The sequence below is a fragment of the Peromyscus leucopus genome, chromosome 9 (genome assembly GCF_004664715.2).
Source record: "Peromyscus leucopus breed LL Stock chromosome 9, UCI_PerLeu_2.1, whole genome shotgun sequence".
Taxonomy (NCBI): domain Eukaryota; kingdom Metazoa; phylum Chordata; class Mammalia; order Rodentia; family Cricetidae; genus Peromyscus; species Peromyscus leucopus.
Window position 1 is genome coordinate 3,242,508 of NC_051070.1, and position 20,600 is coordinate 3,263,107.

The 20,600-nt window shown below is 52.7% G+C and overlaps 2 protein-coding genes across 5 annotated transcripts in view; one reads left to right on the plus strand and one right to left on the minus strand.

Moving 5' to 3' along the window:
- Stk24 (serine/threonine kinase 24) overlaps nucleotides 1–11,128 on the plus strand; it is a 104,156-nt gene extending 93,028 nt beyond the window's left edge. For both annotated transcript variants that reach the window (XM_028868235.2, XM_028868233.2), the window contains exons 6-11: nucleotides 196–381; nucleotides 2,297–2,442; nucleotides 4,127–4,250; nucleotides 5,040–5,108; nucleotides 6,925–7,061; nucleotides 10,113–11,128. In XM_028868235.2, the coding sequence (XP_028724068.1) occupies nucleotides 196–381; nucleotides 2,297–2,442; nucleotides 4,127–4,250; nucleotides 5,040–5,108; nucleotides 6,925–7,061; nucleotides 10,113–10,149 (699 nt within the window). In that variant the 3' untranslated portion in view covers nucleotides 10,150–11,128. The remainder of the gene's footprint in view (nucleotides 1–195; nucleotides 382–2,296; nucleotides 2,443–4,126; nucleotides 4,251–5,039; nucleotides 5,109–6,924; nucleotides 7,062–10,112) is intronic.
- Nucleotides 11,129–13,616: 2,488 nt separating this feature from the next.
- The window catches only part of Farp1 (FERM, ARH/RhoGEF and pleckstrin domain protein 1), a 276,756-nt gene continuing 269,772 nt past the window's right edge, over nucleotides 13,617–20,600 (minus strand). For all 3 annotated transcript variants that reach the window (XM_028868230.2, XM_028868231.2, XM_028868229.2), the window contains exons 24-27: nucleotides 20,316–20,482; nucleotides 17,206–17,313; nucleotides 16,212–16,363; nucleotides 13,617–15,069 (exon numbers count right to left, since the gene is read on the minus strand). In XM_028868230.2, coding sequence (XP_028724063.1) covers nucleotides 14,988–15,069; nucleotides 16,212–16,363; nucleotides 17,206–17,313; nucleotides 20,316–20,482 — 509 coding nt within the window. In that variant the 3' untranslated portion in view covers nucleotides 13,617–14,987. The remainder of the gene's footprint in view (nucleotides 15,070–16,211; nucleotides 16,364–17,205; nucleotides 17,314–20,315; nucleotides 20,483–20,600) is intronic.

Sequence of the window (20,600 nt, forward strand, 5' to 3'; positions counted from 1 at the left end):
CACGCACGCGCACACACACACATACACACATACACACACAGGCCTGCTGGTCCTTCAGAGCCTGCGATTGAAACACACGTGAGCGTGTATGCACATGCACGCACGCACGCACGCACGCACGCATGCACACGCACACCCTCTGCTTGTCTGAATGTAGTCTTGCTCCATGTCTCAAAGATGCTTTGGTCCTTACAGGCAGACATCTGGTCCCTGGGCATCACGGCAATAGAACTGGCCAGAGGAGAGCCGCCGCACTCTGAGCTGCATCCCATGAAGGTGTTATTCCTCATCCCCAAGAACAACCCTCCTACGCTGGAAGGGAACTACAGCAAAGCCCTCAAGGAGTTTGTGGAGGCCTGTCTGAACAAAGAGCCGAGCTTTGTGAGTGCCCCTTTCTGTGGTCTCAGCTTGGCTTGGATCTGTTCTGTTGGAATCGCTTCAGTCACTGCTGGCAGCTGTCTCCACGGTCGCACGCATCTTCGCAGAAGAGTTTGAATTCTTTAAATTACAGAGACTGTTGTCATTTTACCCTTTAGGGATGTAAGATGTAGTTACTTTTTTTTTTTTTAAACATTTTCTAGCATCTCATACCTCATTGAACCTGAAGAATATTCTCCTTAGTATTGGGGTGAGGTCATCAGTTTTTAATATTTACAGAGAAAGGTCAGGCTGTAAACTAGAAAGCTACTTTAGTAATAGCAGAGGCTGGCCTGAAAATAATGGAAGCAAATGCTGTTTCCAGTTGTCGTGTGCCAGGAGACTCACAAATGGATACACGCTGCCCACCATCTCTGCTTCATCTCCCTTTCCCTCTGAGTTTACTCAGTGGTGGCAAAGCCCGGCATTGGCTTCTGTGAGCTTTGCCTCATTTTTCTCTGAGAGTTGGGGCTTTTCTCTGAAAGCAGCCTGTGTGTTTTGTGTCACATGTAGCATCCTGTGTCCTTGCTTTGTTTTGGGTTTCTTTGAGCAGAGTTAGCTGACATCAATGCTTCATTGAACCTGAAGAATATTCATGAGGGGTCCCCGGGAACTCTTGTCTAAAGATGGTGAGAAAAGATGAGTTTTACAAGAGCATCATGTAGTTCTTCCAGTAGGGAGGGTACCAGTTCTGGCAGAGGAACTGATCCGGATCTGAAGCCCTGCGAGGGGCTGCAGGCTGCGGTCAGCAGATCAGCGTGTGGTCACTGCGGTGGTGGGTGTGGCCGTGATGCTGGTCCAGACGGTTTAATCGCTTCTATCATGGGCTCATTCAAGGCACAGCGTAGTACAGCAGCACCCGGGAAGAGAGACCCAGGCGTGTCTGTACCCTCCTAACGCACGTCTAGTGCGCATTTATTCCTGGGATCCACCCCTCCACCTGGCCTGCCCCTGGACCTTCAGACAAGAAGGCTGCAAAGCTGAGAATACGCGCACTTGGGGTGCTTGGAGTGTCCTAGTCAGCGGATGAAGTTCTCTGGGTTCTCAGAGATCATGGTTGGCGGAACATGCTGTTTTTGATAAGAAAAAAGAAACAAAAACGTTGATTCCTTGGAGTAGGTGGGACTGTGGTGTGCCTGGCTGGCACCTCTGGTTTGCTCCCTGTCCCTGGGTGGGTCACTCTGCATGTTGAGGGAGCTTTGTGCCGTAGATGGGGAAACCACTGACTAAACTCTGGTGTGCCCTTCCGTTGAAGGTAAACCATGTCCAGGTGGGGATGAAGCTGTTGGACCCAGGCACTCGGGTGGGGATAGGTTCACACACCTGCTTTTCTAAATTGGAAACAGTGGTGACTGAGGGAACCCGGTTGGGTCTCTCCTGACTCCTACCCCAACCTGTTGTAGATGAGTTGAATCGTTGAATTCACTTTAATTTGTGCTATTGGCCTAACACTATAGGAAGTCACGAAGAACACACATTCCCTTGGTCAGCACTTGTGAGGGACCACATAATCCAGGAGATGCTCGCTCTCAGAACCGTGTAAACGAGGAGATGGGCCTCTCAGGCAGTACTTACAAAGTTCTTTGTGGAGTTACTGGGGAGGAAGGCTCGCTCTTTAAACTTGGATTGAGTGGTTCTGGGGGGATGTTGTCATCCTTGTTGGAACTCTATCCCGTTCACCCTGTGGCTGTAGTCTCAGGCCTGAGTAGAGGGGCTGCTCTTCTGGAATGAGCCTGTGGGAGAAGCGGGCTCCAAAGTGGAGCCCAGTGCTGAGTGGTGCGGTGATGAGCATTTCAGTCCAGACGTCTGCGGTTGGGGTGGAGGGGAGCAGAAGGAAGGAGGGACTTCTCTCGTGGTTATCTAGGCGTGTGTTTTCCAGAGACCCACGGCTAAGGAGTTACTGAAGCACAAGTTCATCATCCGCAACGCAAAGAAAACGTCCTACTTGACTGAGCTCATCGACAGGTACAAGAGGTGGAAGGCTGAGCAGAGCCACGACGACTCCAGCTCAGAGGACTCAGACGTGTGAGTCGGGACAGTCGGGCCTGCCGCTTCTGTGGGAGTGTGCGTGCGTGCGTGCGTGCGTGCGTGCGAGTGTGTGCGTGCGTGCGTGCGTGCGTGTGAGTGCGTGCTAGCGTTACTGGGAAATGATGGTTTAATCCCTCATGTACGCGGCCGACACTGCATTGAGCTGTATCCTGCCCCTCTTCACTGATGCTGAGTTTTGTCTTGTACACATGGGCTTGTTTGGGGTTCTTTGGTGAGTGGCATTTGTATAATAGACGCATGCATAGGATTGTGGCATGGCGTCCTGCTCTTAAGGAGCGGACAGACAAAGTCCTTGTATGCAGTTCTGAGAAGAAAGAATGCTTCTGAGACTCCTCAGTGTGTCAAGCTCTGTGTGGGGCAGTCACTCACTGATGCGGGTTTCCCGCTCAGCACCCACGTTCTGCTGACTGCTGTGTGAAGTAGCTGGAGCCCTCCAAACAGGAGGTAGAGGGAGGGTGGCCTGGCTGTCTTGTAAGAGAGGAAGGAGGTCCTGGAGGCCCGATCTGCTGTCCTGCACACTATAGCCAGAGCTAGCATCATGTCTCCATGCCAGGACAGGCCCAGGTCTGAAGGTCCAGGTTACTGTTTATAGCCAGGGTTGAGACCACTGACCAGGTGACCCAGATGCTGCTGCTGGGAGATTAGAATGGCAGCAACAGACTGCATGAGGTCTGGGTGGAGGTGTCATCCCAGCTAATCCCAGCAAGTGAATGAAACCGTCTCAATATAAAATGGACACAGAGTGCTGGGATTGTTGTTCAGTACTGGCTAGCATGTTAGAGGCCCTGGGTTTAATTCCCAGTGAAGGATTTGGGTAAAGGAGCCAGGGAAGTTGTCCCAGGTTTCAGCAGCATGTCACAGTGGTAAAGTGTCAGAAACAGTTTGATGCAGGCCATGTTGGAATTTGAGCTGCTTGTGGAATGTGTGATGACGTATCTGTAGCTTAAAGTGTTGTTGCGGCATGGAGCGCAGGATGGAGCGCAGGCAGAAGACGCAGACTTAGATATGCCCTGCTGTAGAACAGACCTTGGAATTGGAGCCTGAGAACAAAGGGTCAGAGCCTGGGGTCAGCCTCTAGGAAGCCGGCATCAGAGTAAGGCTGGAGTGTGAGAGCGAGGCGTGAGAGCGAGGCGGAGCGGCGTGGCTTGTTGGGGAAGGACGAGGCGTCAGGGCAGGTGCTGCTGAGGAGGAGCTGAGGCCCGAGAACGGGCGGGGAGGGGGACCTGCTCACATGGCAGTGTGCAGAGCACTTGGGCCATAAGGGGGCCGTGAGGCCGGGGAGGGGACGGTAGTGAGCAGTGCTCGTTCAGGACTTGAATGAAGCTCTGTGTGGTGTGATGGGGTGTGGCCTAAAGGGAGCAAAGGAGAGGACGTTTTTAGCTGTGGCCGGAAAGAGGGACCTGGAAAGAAACTGAGGTTCAAGAGAGACCGACAGAAGTGGCCGGTGGGTCCTTAGGAGATGTGTGGCTCCTTTGTGTGGAGGCAGCGGACAGTGGACGGGGTAGCACAAGGACAGTCCCAGGGACCACGCTCCTTCCGGTCTCGTGTGATGTGCTGCGGGCTGCAGACTTGGGGCGCTGGGACTTAATGGGGCTGGGCAGTGGGCTGGGCAGTGCGGTCCACAGCGTGCTGGTAAATTTGGTGGGGTTTCTGTGTGAAGGGAAACAGACGGCCAGGCGTCCGGAGGCGGTGACTCTGGGGACTGGATCTTCACAATCCGGGAGAAAGATCCCAAGAATCTGGAGAACGGGACTCTCCAGGCGTCAGATTTGGAGAGAAATAAGGTACGTGGCTGGACACGCCGGCTGTGGGAGTGGACGAGGGCCTCCTCAGAGCAGCTCCTTGGTGGCATGTGCCCTCAAGGAATTGGCAGGTTTGGAGATGTGGTTCTGAGAGTGTGGGTGCTGAGCGGTACCCCTTCACCTCCCGACCCTCAGCACATGGTGGAGTTGGATGTGGAAATGAAATTCACACCTGGATGCTCTGATGAGCGCGCCTGTTAGACGTACTCATAACATACCTGGGTTTTATAGTGGAGTTTTAATTTCAGGCCCTTAAAAATCAGTATTTTGAGTTTGGTATTTAATATAGACCTAATTTTGATGAGGTGGTTTTTATGGCCACTTAAATTTACAGAATGCTAGATTTTGAAAGATTGTGTGAACACGGTGTTCTAGTTTGTCAGGCTGAGGGAGGTAAGTACAGAGAGCTGGTAAGAACAGGGCCTTGCATACAATGGCTGCTTGGAGTGGCTGGCTTTGTAGCCTCCTCAGAGCAGGGCAGCAGGTTCCTTCACACCCACAGGTTCACACCCACGGGTTCACACCCACGGGTTCACACCCACGGGTTCACACCCACAGGTTCACACCCGGGATCTTGCAGAGATGTCCTTGGGTTCCCAGCTGCATGGGTGGCCCTTCCTCGACATCTCACTTGGTGAACAGAAGTTGTTTCCGGGGGTGGGGGGGGGGGACCTGGGGAGTCCAGTCGTGCCGTGGTGGAGTCCTTGCCCGCCCGCCCGCCCGCCTCGGTGTCGCCTGTTTGTAATGACTCCCTTTTCTTTCCTTCCCAAGATGAAAGACATCCCAAAGAGGCCTTTCTCTCAGTGTTTGTCCACAATTATTTCTCCTCTGTTTGCTGAGGTAAGACCCCTGGCTGCCCTTTTTTTGGGGGGAGGGGCGGGGTGGGAGGGAGGAAGAGGGGACCAGGGCTGTCCTTTTGTGGGCGGCTGCCAGGACAAGTAGGGCATGAAGACAGCTCGCAGAGGTAGGCTCAGCGTCTATACTGTGTCCATGACAACTAGTCCTGGTCCTGCCTTCTGTAAGCCAAGCCGGGGGGGTAGGGAAAGCTGTGTGGATTTCCTTCTTCGTCAGGGCTGTGTAGGTTTTACTGGGCTTAAACGTTTGAAATCATTCCTCAGTAACAACCTCAAATCCACCGGAAATGAGGTAGTGTTCTGGAAGTTCTAGAGAAGAAAAGGAAATCTCTCCGGTGCCCCTCCCCCTGAGTAGGCACGGTCATTAGAGATAACAGGCCGTAACTAGAGGTGAGTATTCCATGCTCCTAACAGTCATCACAGCTCAGTGAAGATGATTCTCTATCAACTTCAACACATGAGCGTAATCAGACGAGTGTGTGACGTCCTCATTGCTGCTCCTCTGCCTGTGCCGGACGACCCCGCACATTAGTGATAGGGGCCGTGGAATCTAGCCCAGTCCCGGGCGGGGAGAGGGCGGGAGAGCGCCAGCTCTCTGTCTTTGCTTCTGCTGTTTTGAGACACACAGGTGCGGTCAGGTCAGAGGCAGGTGGGTGGCAGGTTGCAGATGAGTCTAAACGCTGTGCGTGGAGGTGGCAGAGAGTGTTAGCAAACAGTGTCACAATTGCTCTGCTTCTGTGGGCCTCTCCAGTGTCAGCCGTGACCGGTCCCTCCATGGCCCATTAGAAACAGGACAAGGAGCCCGATGCTCTCAGGGCGCCAGGGCTCGCTTGGGTTGTTCTCAATGCCTGCAGAGTCAAAGCTGAGTGTTTTCTGACATATTTGCAAAGATGGACGAGGGAACTCTGGAGCACCGGCTGCTGTTCTGAGTCTGCAGCTGCCCCTGGTCTGTTCTGGGAGGTCTTTGATCCTGAGCTCAGCCTCGATGGGAGCGGCGGCTCTTGTGTTCATCGTCCACGCTCTGAGCACGTCCAGGACAGGACTTGGCGTGGTCTTCATGCCTGGGAGGTGTGCCTGAGACTCAGTTAGGACTCCTGGAGCAGAGGAGGGTGTTGCCCGGGCCCTAGAACTCAGGGGTGCCACGTTTATGTGAGAACATGTGACAGCGCTCTTGACCCCAAAAGCTGTGTGCTTGAGTTGTACCCCAACCCATAGTAACCGTCAGCAATGGGGCTTTGATGGGCTTCATGGGAGCTGCCAGCCGAAACCAGTGCACGTGGCAGGCGTTGATAGCACTTTCCAGTGTGAGGAGAGGAAACGCGAGTGCACCGTCAGACTCGTGTGTGTGTGTGTGTGTGTGTGTGTGTGTGTGTGTGTGTAAGAGAGAGAGAGAGAGAGAGAGAGAGAGAATTGTGCACCGTCAGACTCGTGTGTGTGTGTGTGTGTGTGTGTGTGTGTGAGAGAGAGAGAGAGAGAGAGAGAGAGAGAGAGAGAGAGAGAGAGAGAGAGAGAGAGAGAGAGAGAGAAGGTGTGCACCGTCAGACTCGTGTGTGGAGGTGTGCAGAACTACTTGCTTGTGGTCTGGCCTGGAGGAGTCCGGTGGGGACCCTCTTTTGCTGCATTCGTACATAATGTTCACAGAGACCTAAGATGGGGCCCTAGAGTGACTCTCAGCCACAGAGCTCACGCCTGATCCTCGTCAGCCTGGCGGTGGCGGTGACGGCCTCAGCCTGTTGTTCTTTCCCGGAGTGGTGCTGCCCAGGTCTGCGCGTGTGTCTCACTGCTCTTGTGTGCCTTTTCAGCTGAAGGAGAAGAGCCAGGCATGTGGAGGAAACTTGGGGTCAATAGAAGAGCTTCGGGGAGCCATCTACTTGGCGGAAGAGGCCTGCCCTGGGATCTCTGACACCATGGTGGCTCAGCTGGTGCAGCGGCTGCAGAGGTAACCGGCTCGGCTGGAGCTGGCTTGTAGAAGGGCGCCTGGCGGTGCTGGTATGGCGTCTCGGACTCGGAAGCTGCCCCGGCTGCAGCTTGGTCTACTTCTCGGGTGCTCATTCTTGTCTGTTGCTGTTGTCCCCAGACCATGGGCGTACAGCACAGCCTCTGGGAGAAGGCTGCTTCTGAACTGTGTAGATGAAGGAAGTGAGTCCGGAAAGGACCACGGAGCCTTGCATTTATAGCTCCTGCCAGAGAAATGCAAGATGCCCTCAAACACCTCCGCCTCCAGTGGTCTCATGAGCAGGGGTGGAGCCCAGTGCTCACTGGGACTTGGGTTTGACCCATGTACAGGCACCAGAGGCTTGAGTGCTGCAGTGAACTCTGAGCCATGCTCCAGCCTTCCCTGTGGGTCTGTGCTCTGGCCTCAGGGAGCTCCCATCCCTCCATGATGAACACACCTTCCTGTTAGTGCTAAAGAATAAAGTGGTTTGCTTGGTGGCCCCAGTCTTCAGGCCATTGGAGGAGAGAGTGGTCCTTTTACGATTGCCCCGATTTGATTCTAAAGGCAGCAGCCCATCAGAGAAATGAAGGAAAATACAGCTTCAAACCAGCCTTGTGCTTACCCCGCACTTCTCCATGAGCTCTAACTTGGGTCACTCCACATCTCCTCCTAGGGGCATTTGTTTTTCATTTAAAGAGGTTTGTCGTAAACCACACAGAACCACCCCCAGAAACTGGTTATTTGTTAACTATCCTACGAGTTTGTTTTCTGCTTTTGGAGTATTTAAAGTGTAGACGTGTGGGCAAAGGTCCGAGAACACCTCTCAGGAGCTGGTTCTTTGATGCCCCTTTTTGGGCCTAGGGATCTAGTTCAGGTCATCAGGCATGTCTGCAAACGCCTGTTATCTGCTGAGCGCCCTGGGCCCCACCAAAGCCCGCCCTGTTGGCAGTCCGGCCTCAGCTCCTAATAGCTGGGTGGCGGGCACACATCCCCGAGTTTTTGTCACCTTCAAGGATTTTGCATTGGGTCCAGAGTTGCCTGATGTTCTATGGGTAGTTGATATGCGTGACTTGATTTCTCCAGTAGCTCAGGCATGGGTGTTGTGAATACACACTGTATATACACCTAGTTGATCCTTGTCCCGTTTCTGGACCTTTTGGTCTTCCTGTTGAGGCACCTGATCTGCCAGCTCTAATAGAAATGTGAGGTACTTTAATTATTTTTGGGGAGACATACGTGTGCCATGGTGCATGTATGGAGTCAGCTTGGTCCTCCCCTCATGTGGGTCCCGGGTGTCAGGTTGCCTGGCTTACACAGAAGAACCTTTACCCGCTGGCCCCCAATCCTGATTGTTTTGGATGTTACATGTGTGCTGGGGAAGTTTTGTGGTTGCCGGGACTTTATTCCTCGGTCTGGAACCTGCTAGGCAAGTGTTCCGCCATTGAGCTGTATCCCCAGCCTTCTCACACGGAATTTCTAATTTCCTAGAAGCTATACCAAAATAGTAAAGAGGAACAAACAGTTAATTTTAATATATTTGATAATTTCCCCTGCTAACTTATAATAATCATTACAAACAATGAACAAGTGAGATATTTTACATTGTTTTCTTTGGTATTCAACCTTTGAAGTCTGGTATGAGTTACATATGGCTACATCTTCTCAGTTCAAACTCAGATTTGAAGAAGTCAAATGGGGTCTTGATCTTGTCTCTGCAGACATGGCTCTGGCTCTCTGTTTTCCTCCTTGAGGTGGCTGAAGGCCGGCCAGCCAGCCATAGGGCGGTGCTGACCCATGAGCGACGTCTAGGCTGCTTCCTAGTTTGTTTCCACATGAGTCTCTTCACAGTGACTTTGGATCCTTGAGTGAGAGCAGCGCATCCACTCACAGAAGGGGCAGCTCAACCGGCATCGAGGCCTTTGTAGTTCTTGACATTTGAGTCTTCGATGCTGTGGCTCCAGTGAGCTGCTGAGGCTCCTGTGGGACAATTTGAGTATGTGCAATGTGTTACAAAGGCACTCTGGGAGGAGAGTTTGAGAGAGTTTCCTTAACTATGTCCTTGGCCATCTCCTGTGATTGGATGTCCATTTGCAGTGACTGGAATCATCTTGGCCATGACTTACACCATTTAGCATTCAGAAGCAAGACAGTGCAGACTTTTTTTGGGGGAAAACAAATACATGGGTCTTAGAGTTAGTGACCGAGTTGTTACCATCCCTTGTGTCTTTCAATATATTGCCTCCTGATGTTGTACACAAGGCTGTTGATGCAGACACACAGATCCTGCTCCGCTGCTCTGGGCCATGTCTTGGACTACCGCCAGGAAGTGGCTCACCTGGCCTACACTGTATATTGCTGTCCCAAAGAATGGCTGAGCTTAGACTCAACCTAACCATGGGTGTGTGTCCCTGAGCTCACCACCAGCTTTCAAAAATAGATCCTGGCCTGGAGAAGGCTTAGTGGATAAGGTGCTTTCCCTACACACAGAAGACCTGAGTATCAGTCCCCAACACCACACAAAGGCTTCATGTGATGGTACACAGCTGTAATCCCAGCATGGGGTGGGGTGTTGGCCTTGGAGACACAGGTAGATTCTGGAGGCTTATTGGCCAGTCAGCCTAGCCAGAATGGTAAAGCTCCAACCCCGTAGGATGCGCTGCCTGGTAAAGTAAGGCGGGGATGATAGAGGAAGCTCCCGAGAGTTGGCCTCTGGCCCCACAAAGGTTTGCATGCACACACACGTGTGCACACATCCGCACCACATAGCACAAAACAAGCCGATCCTGGGTGTCATTTGCTATCTTAACGACACCCCTCCCGGGAGAGCGAACATAGGCTTGCTTCTTACGTACTATGAGTGTTTGTGTTAGAACAGAATCTCGTGCTCATTATGCACTCTGTAGAATAGCTCTGTTAACCTGCTGACTCTCCCCCCACTGGTGGGTTTTTTAAAGATATTGAAGTTTCTGTAAAGAATGTGAAGTTTGGGGTCTTTGAAGCTTTGCTCTGGTGTCGGGAATAATGTGTACTGACTTCTCTTTGCTTTTCCCTTAGGTACTCTCTGAGTGGTGGAGGAACTTCAGCTCACTGAGATGCCTTTGGCATTCGGGTTTGGTTTTCCTTTCTTCATCTTCCTTCTTTAAAAGTCAATGAGAGCCTTTGCTGACTCTGCAAAGAGGTGTCATGGAGGCCCCTCCTGCAGCCGCCGGCACCTGCCCAGCCGCCGGCACCTGCCCAGCGATCCAGTCCTCACCACGCCACAGCCAGATGGAGTCTTTCCGATGGGTGGGGAGGGTCTACTCCTTCAAGCAATTATTTTATTTTTTTATTGTTTTTAATTTTAATCATAGTGCACATGTTCAAAGAACGTATCTTTAACAACCCCCTGAAATGTATATTTGGATTGTGACAAGGCAGTTGAAGACACGCAACCTCAGGTACCCTGCTTTATGTCGACAGCTCCTCCCCCGGGGACGGAGAGTCGCTCTGGTGGATCAGTGTACAGATTTGTATATAGCGTCATTTTTACGGAACCTTTTGGCGTGCATAAGGAATCACTGTGTACACATTGGCCAAGTGCTTCTGTAGATACTGTCTGTGGGGTAAATATTTGACAGGCAGAACTTGAGTCTATTGCCTTGCCTTTATTACATGTAAATTTTGAATTCTGTGACCAGTGATTTGGATTTTATTTTGTATTTACAGGGTCTGTCATTAATAATAATTAACCCCTCCCCAATGGAACACTCCTGTTTGTACCTCAACAGATGCAAATTCCCCCTCGTTTTCCCTACGCCCCTTTGGTACACTTGGAAGTTTTCCTTTCTCATCGATGGTACTGTTCTTAGTGTTTTCAATTGGAACATATCTCGTCTCAGAGCTTTAAGTTCTTCTCTGAAGTCTCTCCCAGGTGAAGCGCTCTCATCTAATCTTGAGTTGTGCTACTGCTGTGTCCACACCAGACGTACCGTCCTCTCGACACTTCTGTTCAGCCTTGTCGTAGAATCTGCATATCATCTTTCCCACCTGAAAGTGTCTGAATGCTTACACAAATAAATTTTATAACTCACTCATTGTGCATACTGTTCTTGAAACATGGCTCTGCAGAGCGGATGGAGCCCCTGCTCTGCACACGTGTGCTGTTGTAAATGTGTGTATGCTGAGACTCCAGGGAAGTGCTCAGATGTCAGAAAGCCAAATAGGCCAGCGCCCTGTGCAGTTGTGTGGTTGGTCACTGAGATGTGGTCAGCGCTGCGGGTCTGTGGGACTGCTGAGGCCTTGCTGAGGCCTTGCCTGGGTGGTTTCCGTCCTCTCCCAGGAGCTGGGGTCTGCTGCTGCTGTCAGCTAGGCTGTGTCTTCTTGTTTGACAGGGTGGGAAGGAAGGCCCGGGTCCTCAGGGCGGTTCTCGCCAGTCTCTCTCAGATCTCTGTTGTGGTTTCGTTTGTTGATGCTAATTATTGTCCTCTTGTTGGAGCGCTAGGTCTCGAAGATGGTTTTGGGAGCAGGAACTTTGGGTGAACTTGGGGACGTTTGCTTGGCCTCCTGTTGGTGTGTGGTATCCTCGTTACAGGAGGGGCAGGCCCAGGCTGGAGGTGTTGGCTGTGAGATGATTATTTAGATTAGATGGGGTCTAGTGATAATCTACCAGAAGTAGATTTGGGTTGGGTTAACTATTTCAACCAAGGATACATTTTGGCTAGGGGAAATAGAACCACAGTTGCTCCTGTGGTTTGATTATTTTTTTTTTTTTTTTGAGTCTATGGGTGTTTTGCTGCATGTGCATCACATGTGTGCAGTGCCCTTGGAGGCCAGAAAGAGTGTTGGATCCCTTGGACTGGAGTGATAGGTAGTTGCGAGCTGCTGCGTGGATGCCGGGAACTGAATGCAGGTCCTCTGCAAGGGCAGCCAGTGTTCCTAACTGCTGAGCCATCACTGGCCCCAGTGCTGTTATTTTATAGCAAGAGTGGTACTTTGAACAGTGAAGTTGGAGAACGTGTTGTGTTTCCTGGAGATTTCTGTGTGGGAGTGCTGTGTGTTGGCCGGTGTGAGGCCTGATGCGTAAACCAAAGGCTGTTACTGCAGGAGTCACTCAGGTGAGTCTGTCCGTGGAGTGTGCTGACTTGAAGAGCGTCCCTCCAGTGGGTAGAGCTCTTCGGTTTACAAAGGGACAGTGATACGACTTTTGATTTCTTCTTCTTCTGCAGTGTTGAGACATGAGCCCAGGACTTGTTGTGTGCTGGGTCATTCCCTCTGGGCTTTCCTTGCAATGCTTGACATCGGTCTTTAACACTCGCTGCTGTGTGGACTAGATTCTGGTGAAGGGTGGTGTGCTTATGGTGTGACTGGGCAGCTCCTCTGACTACAAGGCATGCGGAAGCAACTCATGGTTCTTTGGGAGTTTATTGGAAACTTCCTTGGGGGTGTAGGTTTGACAGTTTAAAAGTGGATCGCCTTAGTCTCTTCCAGCACAGAAGCAGAAGAATCTATGAATGTATCGTTTAGTTGGCAGTCTAGTCCTTAATTCAGAGCAGGGCCCATCTCAGAACCACCACGGGCACCTGCCTGCCATCACCCACAAGTCCCTCAGTGCCGCACTCAGGCTGTTCACAGCTCACAGGCACAGCCTGACGGTGCCGATGGCACCCGTCTGAGTGCCGTGAAGCAGTGAGGAGGCCGAGTGCTTGGTGACTCGGGTCTGGTTCATGAGACACTGTCGTTTTGTAGCTCAGGCTGGCCAGGAACTCAGGATCCTCGGCCTCCTGAGTGCTGGGATCACAGGTGTGCCCACCATGTCAGCTCACGGATGGCCTTTTCCAGTTACTGCTTACATGGGGTGACGCCCTGCGTGAGTGGACACACCAGTGCAGGGTGGGAGATCGGGGCTTCCTAGTAGGTGGGTTTCCTCACAGCAGCAGCCCGCGATTTGTTCTCAAGTTGCTCAACAAAGTTCTGGTTTGGTTCTTTATGTAGTGTTTTATACTTTCCTTGGGCAAAACCTGGAATTGGTTTATATGCATTATATTTCTTAAAAAACCTGGCTTCTGTGTTTCTGCTATCAACTGCAGTGCAGGCGGAAGGGCTCCAGAGTTCCCGAGCACGCACGCTGTCACCCAAGGTCAATAAAGCTCTCAGAAGTGGTGGTTGTGTCTTGTGTGTTGGGGGGCTGCCAGACTCTTCTAGCCACTGTGCCGCTGTGTGGGCGCCAGAAGTGCCAGTCACATGGGAACCACGTGACCAGCAGACAATCTGGAATTACGTGCTGAAGAAAGTCATCTTATCTCCAGCCCCTCAGGAATTTGGTGACTTAGAGGGAGCCTGCTCCCAACACTGTGGTGCTGGTGGGGGGGTGGGGGGTCCCCCTGGATGATTCACAGTAGTGTCTGCAGATGGTGAAGATCCATAACCCCCCTTCTCACTTGGGTGTGTTTCCTGGCCAAGGCTTTACTCACCACTGTGCCAGAATGTTGTATTTCCTCAGCGCCATGCCTGGGGCCCTTCCCCTCTCACGTCCACCCAGTCCTGACCGCCCTCTGCCCGCTCACAAAGACAAGACAAAGGTGGTGGTTTTGCCTTCAGACTTCCGTGTGCTGGGTTGTGGCATGAGGTATTTTTATTCCCTTTTGTTAGTACTTAGAACCATCTGGTACATTGTAAGGCAAATGATTAACACATCTCACCCCTCATCCATCTGTGAGTCAGGGATGCCAGCCACAGCCCCTTGACATCAGTGGGTCTGTTTCTCAGGTAAGATGTCCCTTGCTGGGGTGTCGGGCACTGGGAGAGGACTGTGCTGATCTGGCCACCTTGCATTGGAGAGGGCTGTATGCATGAAGGGAATGGCAGCCACCCAGTCACCCTAGAGAACAGGCAAACAGTTGTCCACCGGGAGGCTCAGGTAGTGTTTGGCAGCCAGGTCCCTAGGGGAGTCTGTACAGGATGTGGACTGTCATCCTGTCTACCCCATGCCCAGAAGGAATGAGTATAAAGAGAGAAAGACTGAAGACAGGCGTGATAGATACTACTAGAGAATGTGCAGGTTCAAACCATGGCGTCAGGAGGAATTGGGTCCAATCACCAGGGCTGGGATTACGTACCATTACCATACAGTGCTTCTCAACGAAGCTCACTCAATACCCCGCAACGGAACAGCACAAATGGCCCCGGGCAACGACATACAGCTTCTCATGCGTGTGAAACAGACAGCAAAACATCACAGCCTAAGAGCCCCCAATGTACACACCACGCACAGGACAGTGACGCCCAGGTATTGCACTGGAGATCTGCTTCTCTTAACAGCAAACAACCCCACTACAGTTTGTAAATAAGAATCAAACAATTTGGTCAACTTCCACCAAGGAGATAGGTCTGGTAACCAGGGTCTCATTGGAGCCAAACTCTTCGGGGGAACGGAGTGTGCCACAAATCGCTTATTAGTCAAAGAAAGTGAGTCCTACCAATGTCCTATTATTATAAAAGTAGAAAGATTGGAAAAAAAATGAAATCCAAAAATGATCTCATTCGCTTAAGACTGCGCCATGTGTTGTAGACACTGGAAAACCCCATTTTGGAAAATAGCAGTCTGCAGGTGAGAAGAACACAATCCTTCCCTCAGAAAAGAAGCGCACTTGGGTCTCCAGGTGAGCGGATGGGGTGCGCCTGCGCGGCAAAGACTGGCATTTGGCACTCGATGACAATGTCTCAATACTGGCACAAGCTAAAGCGCCCCCATGAGGATGGCAAGACAAGCCCTCCCCCCAGGCCTGGAGGGGAAAGAGATTAGTGCTGGGGAGGACAAGGAGCCAGGCCTGTGGAGGGAGGGGGCGGGAGCCACTGCGGATCTTCAGTGTGTTCAGACGTGTGGATTTTGCTAGGCTTCATTCTATCCTCCAAGAAAGCAGCCCTGGCTGGAACAACCAGTGTGTCCAGCCATCAATACAGGTGAGATTCTTTGTGACTCAAGATGTGGGCCCGGGAGGACGAGCTGGTGGCACTTCGGATGACTTCCATCCACCTGAAAAATGGAGGAGACATGAAAGTACCTTGGGTGACTGTAGAGACCTCTGTTGGTTTAGAACAACCCTAACGTTGATTGAAAGACCAGAGCTCATCAAAGAATGCACTACTGTTCAAGCCCAGTCCTCAAACAGGGTCCCTGTAACTGGAGAGGGCCAAAGTTTGAGGGCCGTCGGCACACCTCGCAGGAGGAGTTTCAAAGACCTCATAGGGCTGCATTCCCGTCCTGTCCCACTTGATGGGGCCATCATTTGGTACACTTGGCAATAAATAGGGGGAGCACTGTCTGTGGGACACCAAGTCTGGGCACTGCTGGTTGTCACAGTGGAGGGTCGCTGGCACCCGCTCCCAGGCTTCTGGGATATGCTCAGAGTGATCTATCCCAAGTTACCTGGCTCCACACATCTTGAGTGCAGAGGAAGGAGGCCACTACTCTAAGATTCGGCGTGGCAAGGCTGCGTGCCTTGGATCTCTCCAGGTGAGGATCTAGACTGAGAATTGCCACCTTCTGGCCCGTTTGCAAGCAGTTAGGCTTAGGGAATGCTTGATTGGCCTTCATGAACATTTACTACAGACTGCTGGTTGACCTAGAAATGCTTTGGGCCAGTGAGGGAACAAGCAACAGCAAGGCCAGAAGAGAACTTGTTCCAAAGGGGGGAACTGGCACGTTGGGGCCCCCAGTGGGTTAACTACAGTCCAGTGACTTCGGGCGTCTGGTGGTGCTATGGGATGCACTGCCCAGAGTTCACACCCAATAACCTGGCTGCTTGTGTCTCTCTTGACTTCTGGCTAGATGAAGGCCATTGCCCTGGGGTCTCCTACATCAACACTCATGTGATCCTTTGGCTACAGTCAGCCTCTTGGTGCATTAGGACTGCTTATGCAACACCTTCCCTTCATATGTCCGCTGCAGCTTCCTGAGGGCATGTGCGCATGGCAGAGGATGTTGGCGTGTGCTCACCACACCTGGTCAAGACTGACATCACTGAGGGAGTTGGGACTGCTCCTGCTGATGCCACACTGTAGGCCAGGAATAGGAAGCAGGCCTACAGAATACACACAAACCCGGAGAAAAGCCCTGGCGTCAGAAGGGCACAAGCACAGTCCTGCAGTTGGGCTGTGCACACAGGAGGCACCTACCTCTCGAAGGTGTATTCACTTTCCGCTCTGAAGTAGTACACGTGGGACTTGAAATGCAGCTTAAACACATAGTCCTTGTGAATGTTCTCAGATTCCGAGGGGATGGTGAGTGAGTAGCCCAGCAGAGGCAGGCTGGCGAGGGGGTGATTGTCCTGTAAAGATACAGATGGCTCGGAGGAAGTGCTCACCAGTGCTGCTGCGCTAATCGAGGTCAGGAATAAGAGCAGAGGAAGCCAGTCTTGGCCAATACGCCATCACCCCACTAGTGAGTCCCTGCCCTTAAGGGCCAGTCTGCTAGGATAAGTGGCGCCCGGCTAGGAGGCCACCCTGAGGAAGGCGTGTCCACTTAAGACAACGTGTGCACATTCTTTCCCAGCATCTGTCCACAGTGCAGTGCCTGGAGCCACCGTGAGGTCTGCCTGCCTGAGTCCCGACTCAGAAAGGTGCAACTATCTCTTCCTCACCAACCTACTTTGGGGTGCTGGCCAGAGCCCAAGCATACTTTTAAACTTCCTCCCACTGCTTTGGGCTTCCTCGCTCTTTAGCAAAGCTCCCTCCCCTCCCCTCCCAGCTGTGTGGCTGACCTCCATGACAGCTTATCTTTCCCATTCTCCCAGAAGCTGTGAGATTGATGCCTTGGCCCGGGCCTGGGGATTTTCCTTTTAAATGCTATAAATTGTCCCGAAGTTTCCATTTGGGCCCATTCTTAAATTCAAGAACACCAAGAGGGACTCCCAAGACTTCTGATTAATGTCTTTCCTGCCTTTTAATTCAGTCGGCAGAGAAAACAACGCCCCCCACCCCCTTCTGAGCAGCAGCTAGTAAGGGAGCCGCTTGCTCTGAAGCCCGTCTTTGAGGGAATGGACCGTCACTTGGAGCTGCAGGTCTCCAACAGACATGGCAGGCCCTGGAACCCCACATTTCCCGCTGTGCCTGCTTCACCAGGCACTCTGCTCTGCTGGAGCAGGCAGACCTCAGGCTATGGGGCGCTTACCTGGTGTGATTTGTAGAAGAACAGGCAGAAGTTGGTGAACACCACCCACAGCTTCTGCCATCCATTGCTGTTTTTGAACTTCCTCAGCAAGTTCCCAGACAGCTGGTTCTGAAAGACAAGTGTGGAATCAGGAACACAGACCCTTGTCATCCACTGCATCTCAAGAGTCCAGGTCGTCCCTGTGGGTGGGTCCTGGAGACTGGCACTAAGAACAGGTTTCCCACAACAGGCATATCATTGCATCAAGAGGTCATCGGATTGTATGGTGAATTCTTGTCACCTGTCACCAATCAGGCCCTCTTACAGGTGTTGAGTTCTTAGTGGTCACCCCGAATGTGACTCTGTTAGGGAGTAAGGTGGAGGCTATTGTAATTAGTTAATAGTCATACTGGGGTTAGGAAGGGCCCTGACCCCTGGGTGGTGTCCTAAAGTGATGGGGGGGGACACCATGCAACCATGGAAGCAGAGGTTAGAGGGAGCCATCCACAGTCAGAATACCAAGGATGGCCAGCCAGTGAGCTGGGGAAGGCAGCTCACTGGGATCCTGGTCTCTTCCCTGGGAGACCCAGGATTGAGGGGGCCCTCCTGAGCAGTTCTCTGCTGCCACCTGGTGGGGAAGCCCGGAAGCCACTCAGCCTCTCCTTCAGGCATCCTCGAATCCCACAGTTCTCCAAGAATTCAACCGGGCAAGGACACAGCACAGACATGCGCACCAACTCCCAAAGACAGGTCCATTTTTGCCCTCCGTCAAGGTGACATTAGCAGACGACACTAGAAGAAGTTGGAATAATACCACCCACAGTTCACCGAACATGGCTAGATGGGCAAGTCTGTATCTATCAGTGCACAGTTCAAAAAACAACATATCCGGCTGGGCAGCAGTGGTGCACGCCTTTAATCCCAGCACTCGGGAGGCAGAGGCAGGTGGATGGATCTCTGTGAGTTCGAGGCCAGCCTGGTCTATAGAGCGAGATCCAGGACAGGCACCAAAACTACACAGAGAAACCCTGTCTCGAAAAACTTAACCCGGCTTCAGAGAGGGCTCAGCAGCTTGGAGAACATTCCGCTCTTGCAGAGGACCTGAGCTGGGTTCCCAGCCCCACATCAGGTAGATCACAACAGCCTATGTAACTCCAGCTTTAGGGGATTCGGCACCCTCTTGGCTTCCACGGGTGCTGCACTCACATGCAGATAGCCCCAGACCTCGCCATACTTAAAAACAAAACCTTTTCGATAACCTCAAGTCTGTTTTACTCCATTTCTGTAAGTGCCAGTGTCAGGGAGACCCCAGAGGCTAGAAGCCGGTTTGGAAACACTTAGAAGTTCTATCCTTCCACCTGATAGGAGACGCAGAAGTGAAGAGTTCTGCCCATCTGGAAGGAGCTTCAGCACCATCCATCTGGCTGCCACTGCCTGCCTGCAGGAAGGGAAGGGGGAGTGGCGGGTCTTACTGCCCCCGTGACAGGCCCCCGAAAACCCCTCTGCCTGGCCCTCCACTTCCTGAACAGCGCTGCTGCTTTGTCGTTGGGTGTCCCTCGTCACCAGCCCCGCGGAGCTCCCAGCGGGGCCTCGCCTGTCAAGTGCCACAGTGTTCTGCCCTCCTCTTGAAGCAGACCCCACGTCCATACGGATGGGTCACCTCAGCCTCCGGCTGTTTGGGTCTGGTTCTGAAGCAGTGGGCACCCTAACGTGTCCCCATTCTGGGACTGACTGACAGTGCTGTGTCCTCCGACATCAGCCTCTATTACAGGTTCAACAATTCAGGTCTAATGTCCCACCTCCAGGGCCTGGGGATGTAATCCAACACGAGTGACGTTCTTGTAAGCAGAGGCCTGAACGAAGCCCTAGGAGAGGGCCATGTGCTCACACATCCTAGGTCATAGGATGCACATACAACCTGAGAGAGAAATTTCCCCCAAGGCAGAACACAACCCCTCCACACCTTGACCTGCACCCCCCACCAGAGCCCCAAGAGAATGATCCTGCATTCTAACCAGTGTTCACAGTTATTACAGCAACCACAGGGACCAGTTCAATCCCAAGAACTTTCCAGGCCCACTGTCCCCCAGCCCTGAAAAGACATCTTCTGTCTCAAAGCCCCGACTGGCTCTACTGACTGCAGGCAACGCCCGCCTCTCTGTGACTTTCCACAGCTACTTCGTCACCTCATCATCCCGCCTACAAACACCTGGACCAGGGTTGCATCTGACAGGGAGAGAGCAGCCGTGAGTCCAGAGGAAAGAAATCTGTCCAGCTGTCTGTGGCTCCAGAAGCAGCCTGCCTTGGATGTCACACTGAAGCAGTGTACCGTGGGGGAGGGCGTTCCTGGCAGGGGCAGATGCTGGAGAATACCACGACAGCCAAAGTTCCAGGCCTTCTGAAGCCACATCATTATTGCCTCTGAGAGTAGTACTTGTCGACAGACTCCCCCAGGGGTCAGATGCAGGTGTGATAATCCCACAGGCCAAGAGACACACCCAGATGGGGTGTAACAACTGTTTAGAAGTGTTAAAAACTGGGCTGTAAGCCACAGGCTGAGCTGGCCTGGCCTGGGCCAGCTTCATTGACGGTGGTCTGTACCCCCCTGACCACACAGATGAGGATGAAGGGCTTGAGGAGCAGCCTGTGCCTCCAGAACCCCGGCATTGGTATTTACCCCTTGAATAGCTCAGGTACCTCCAGGGTCTCAAGGAGAGGCAGGAAGTCTGAAAGTGAAGCATCCTACCTGGAAGGGATCTGGGGCCAAGAGAGCTCCCTGGCAGCATCCCAAAGGCGGCAGCCACACCAGAGCCGAGCGGCTGCATCTGTGGGAGTACTGCCTCCCTAGGATGGTCCTCAGCTCTTCCCTGCTGCCTGCAAGCAAGGGTCCCCACCTCCAAGTTAGCTACTGTACATGAGCCAACGCTCACGGGAAGGTTTACGAGGGCAGAAAACCGGAAGCGCAGCCCCTGTGTGCCGTGGAGATGGTCACAGCAGGCTCACACCCCTAGGCTCGCTCTTCCGCTCTGGATGCTCACGGGATGGGGCTCTCGGGCCAGGCACAGAGACTGCTTTGGTAAGCTCAAGGCTGGAGGTGAGAGCCAGCTAGGCCCCTTCTGCCCCCCCCGTACCTCCACAGCGATGCTGAAGTCCACCATGGAGACACTGGTGTTGCGGTGCCAGCACACATGCACCATTGTGTTGCCACGGTGAGGGGCCTGGCGCTCCAGCGAAGTCCGTGAAGCGCTCAGATCATCCTCTGACTCCTGGTCAGCTGCTGTGGCCTCATCCGGGGACTCTGCAGGAAGTCGTGAAAGGCGACATTGATACTGTTCCCTCTGATACAAGCTTTCCCTTCACACTGGAGTGCTGGAGAAGGCTGGGGGTGGGGACTCCCAGTGTGGCCCGCTAAGGTG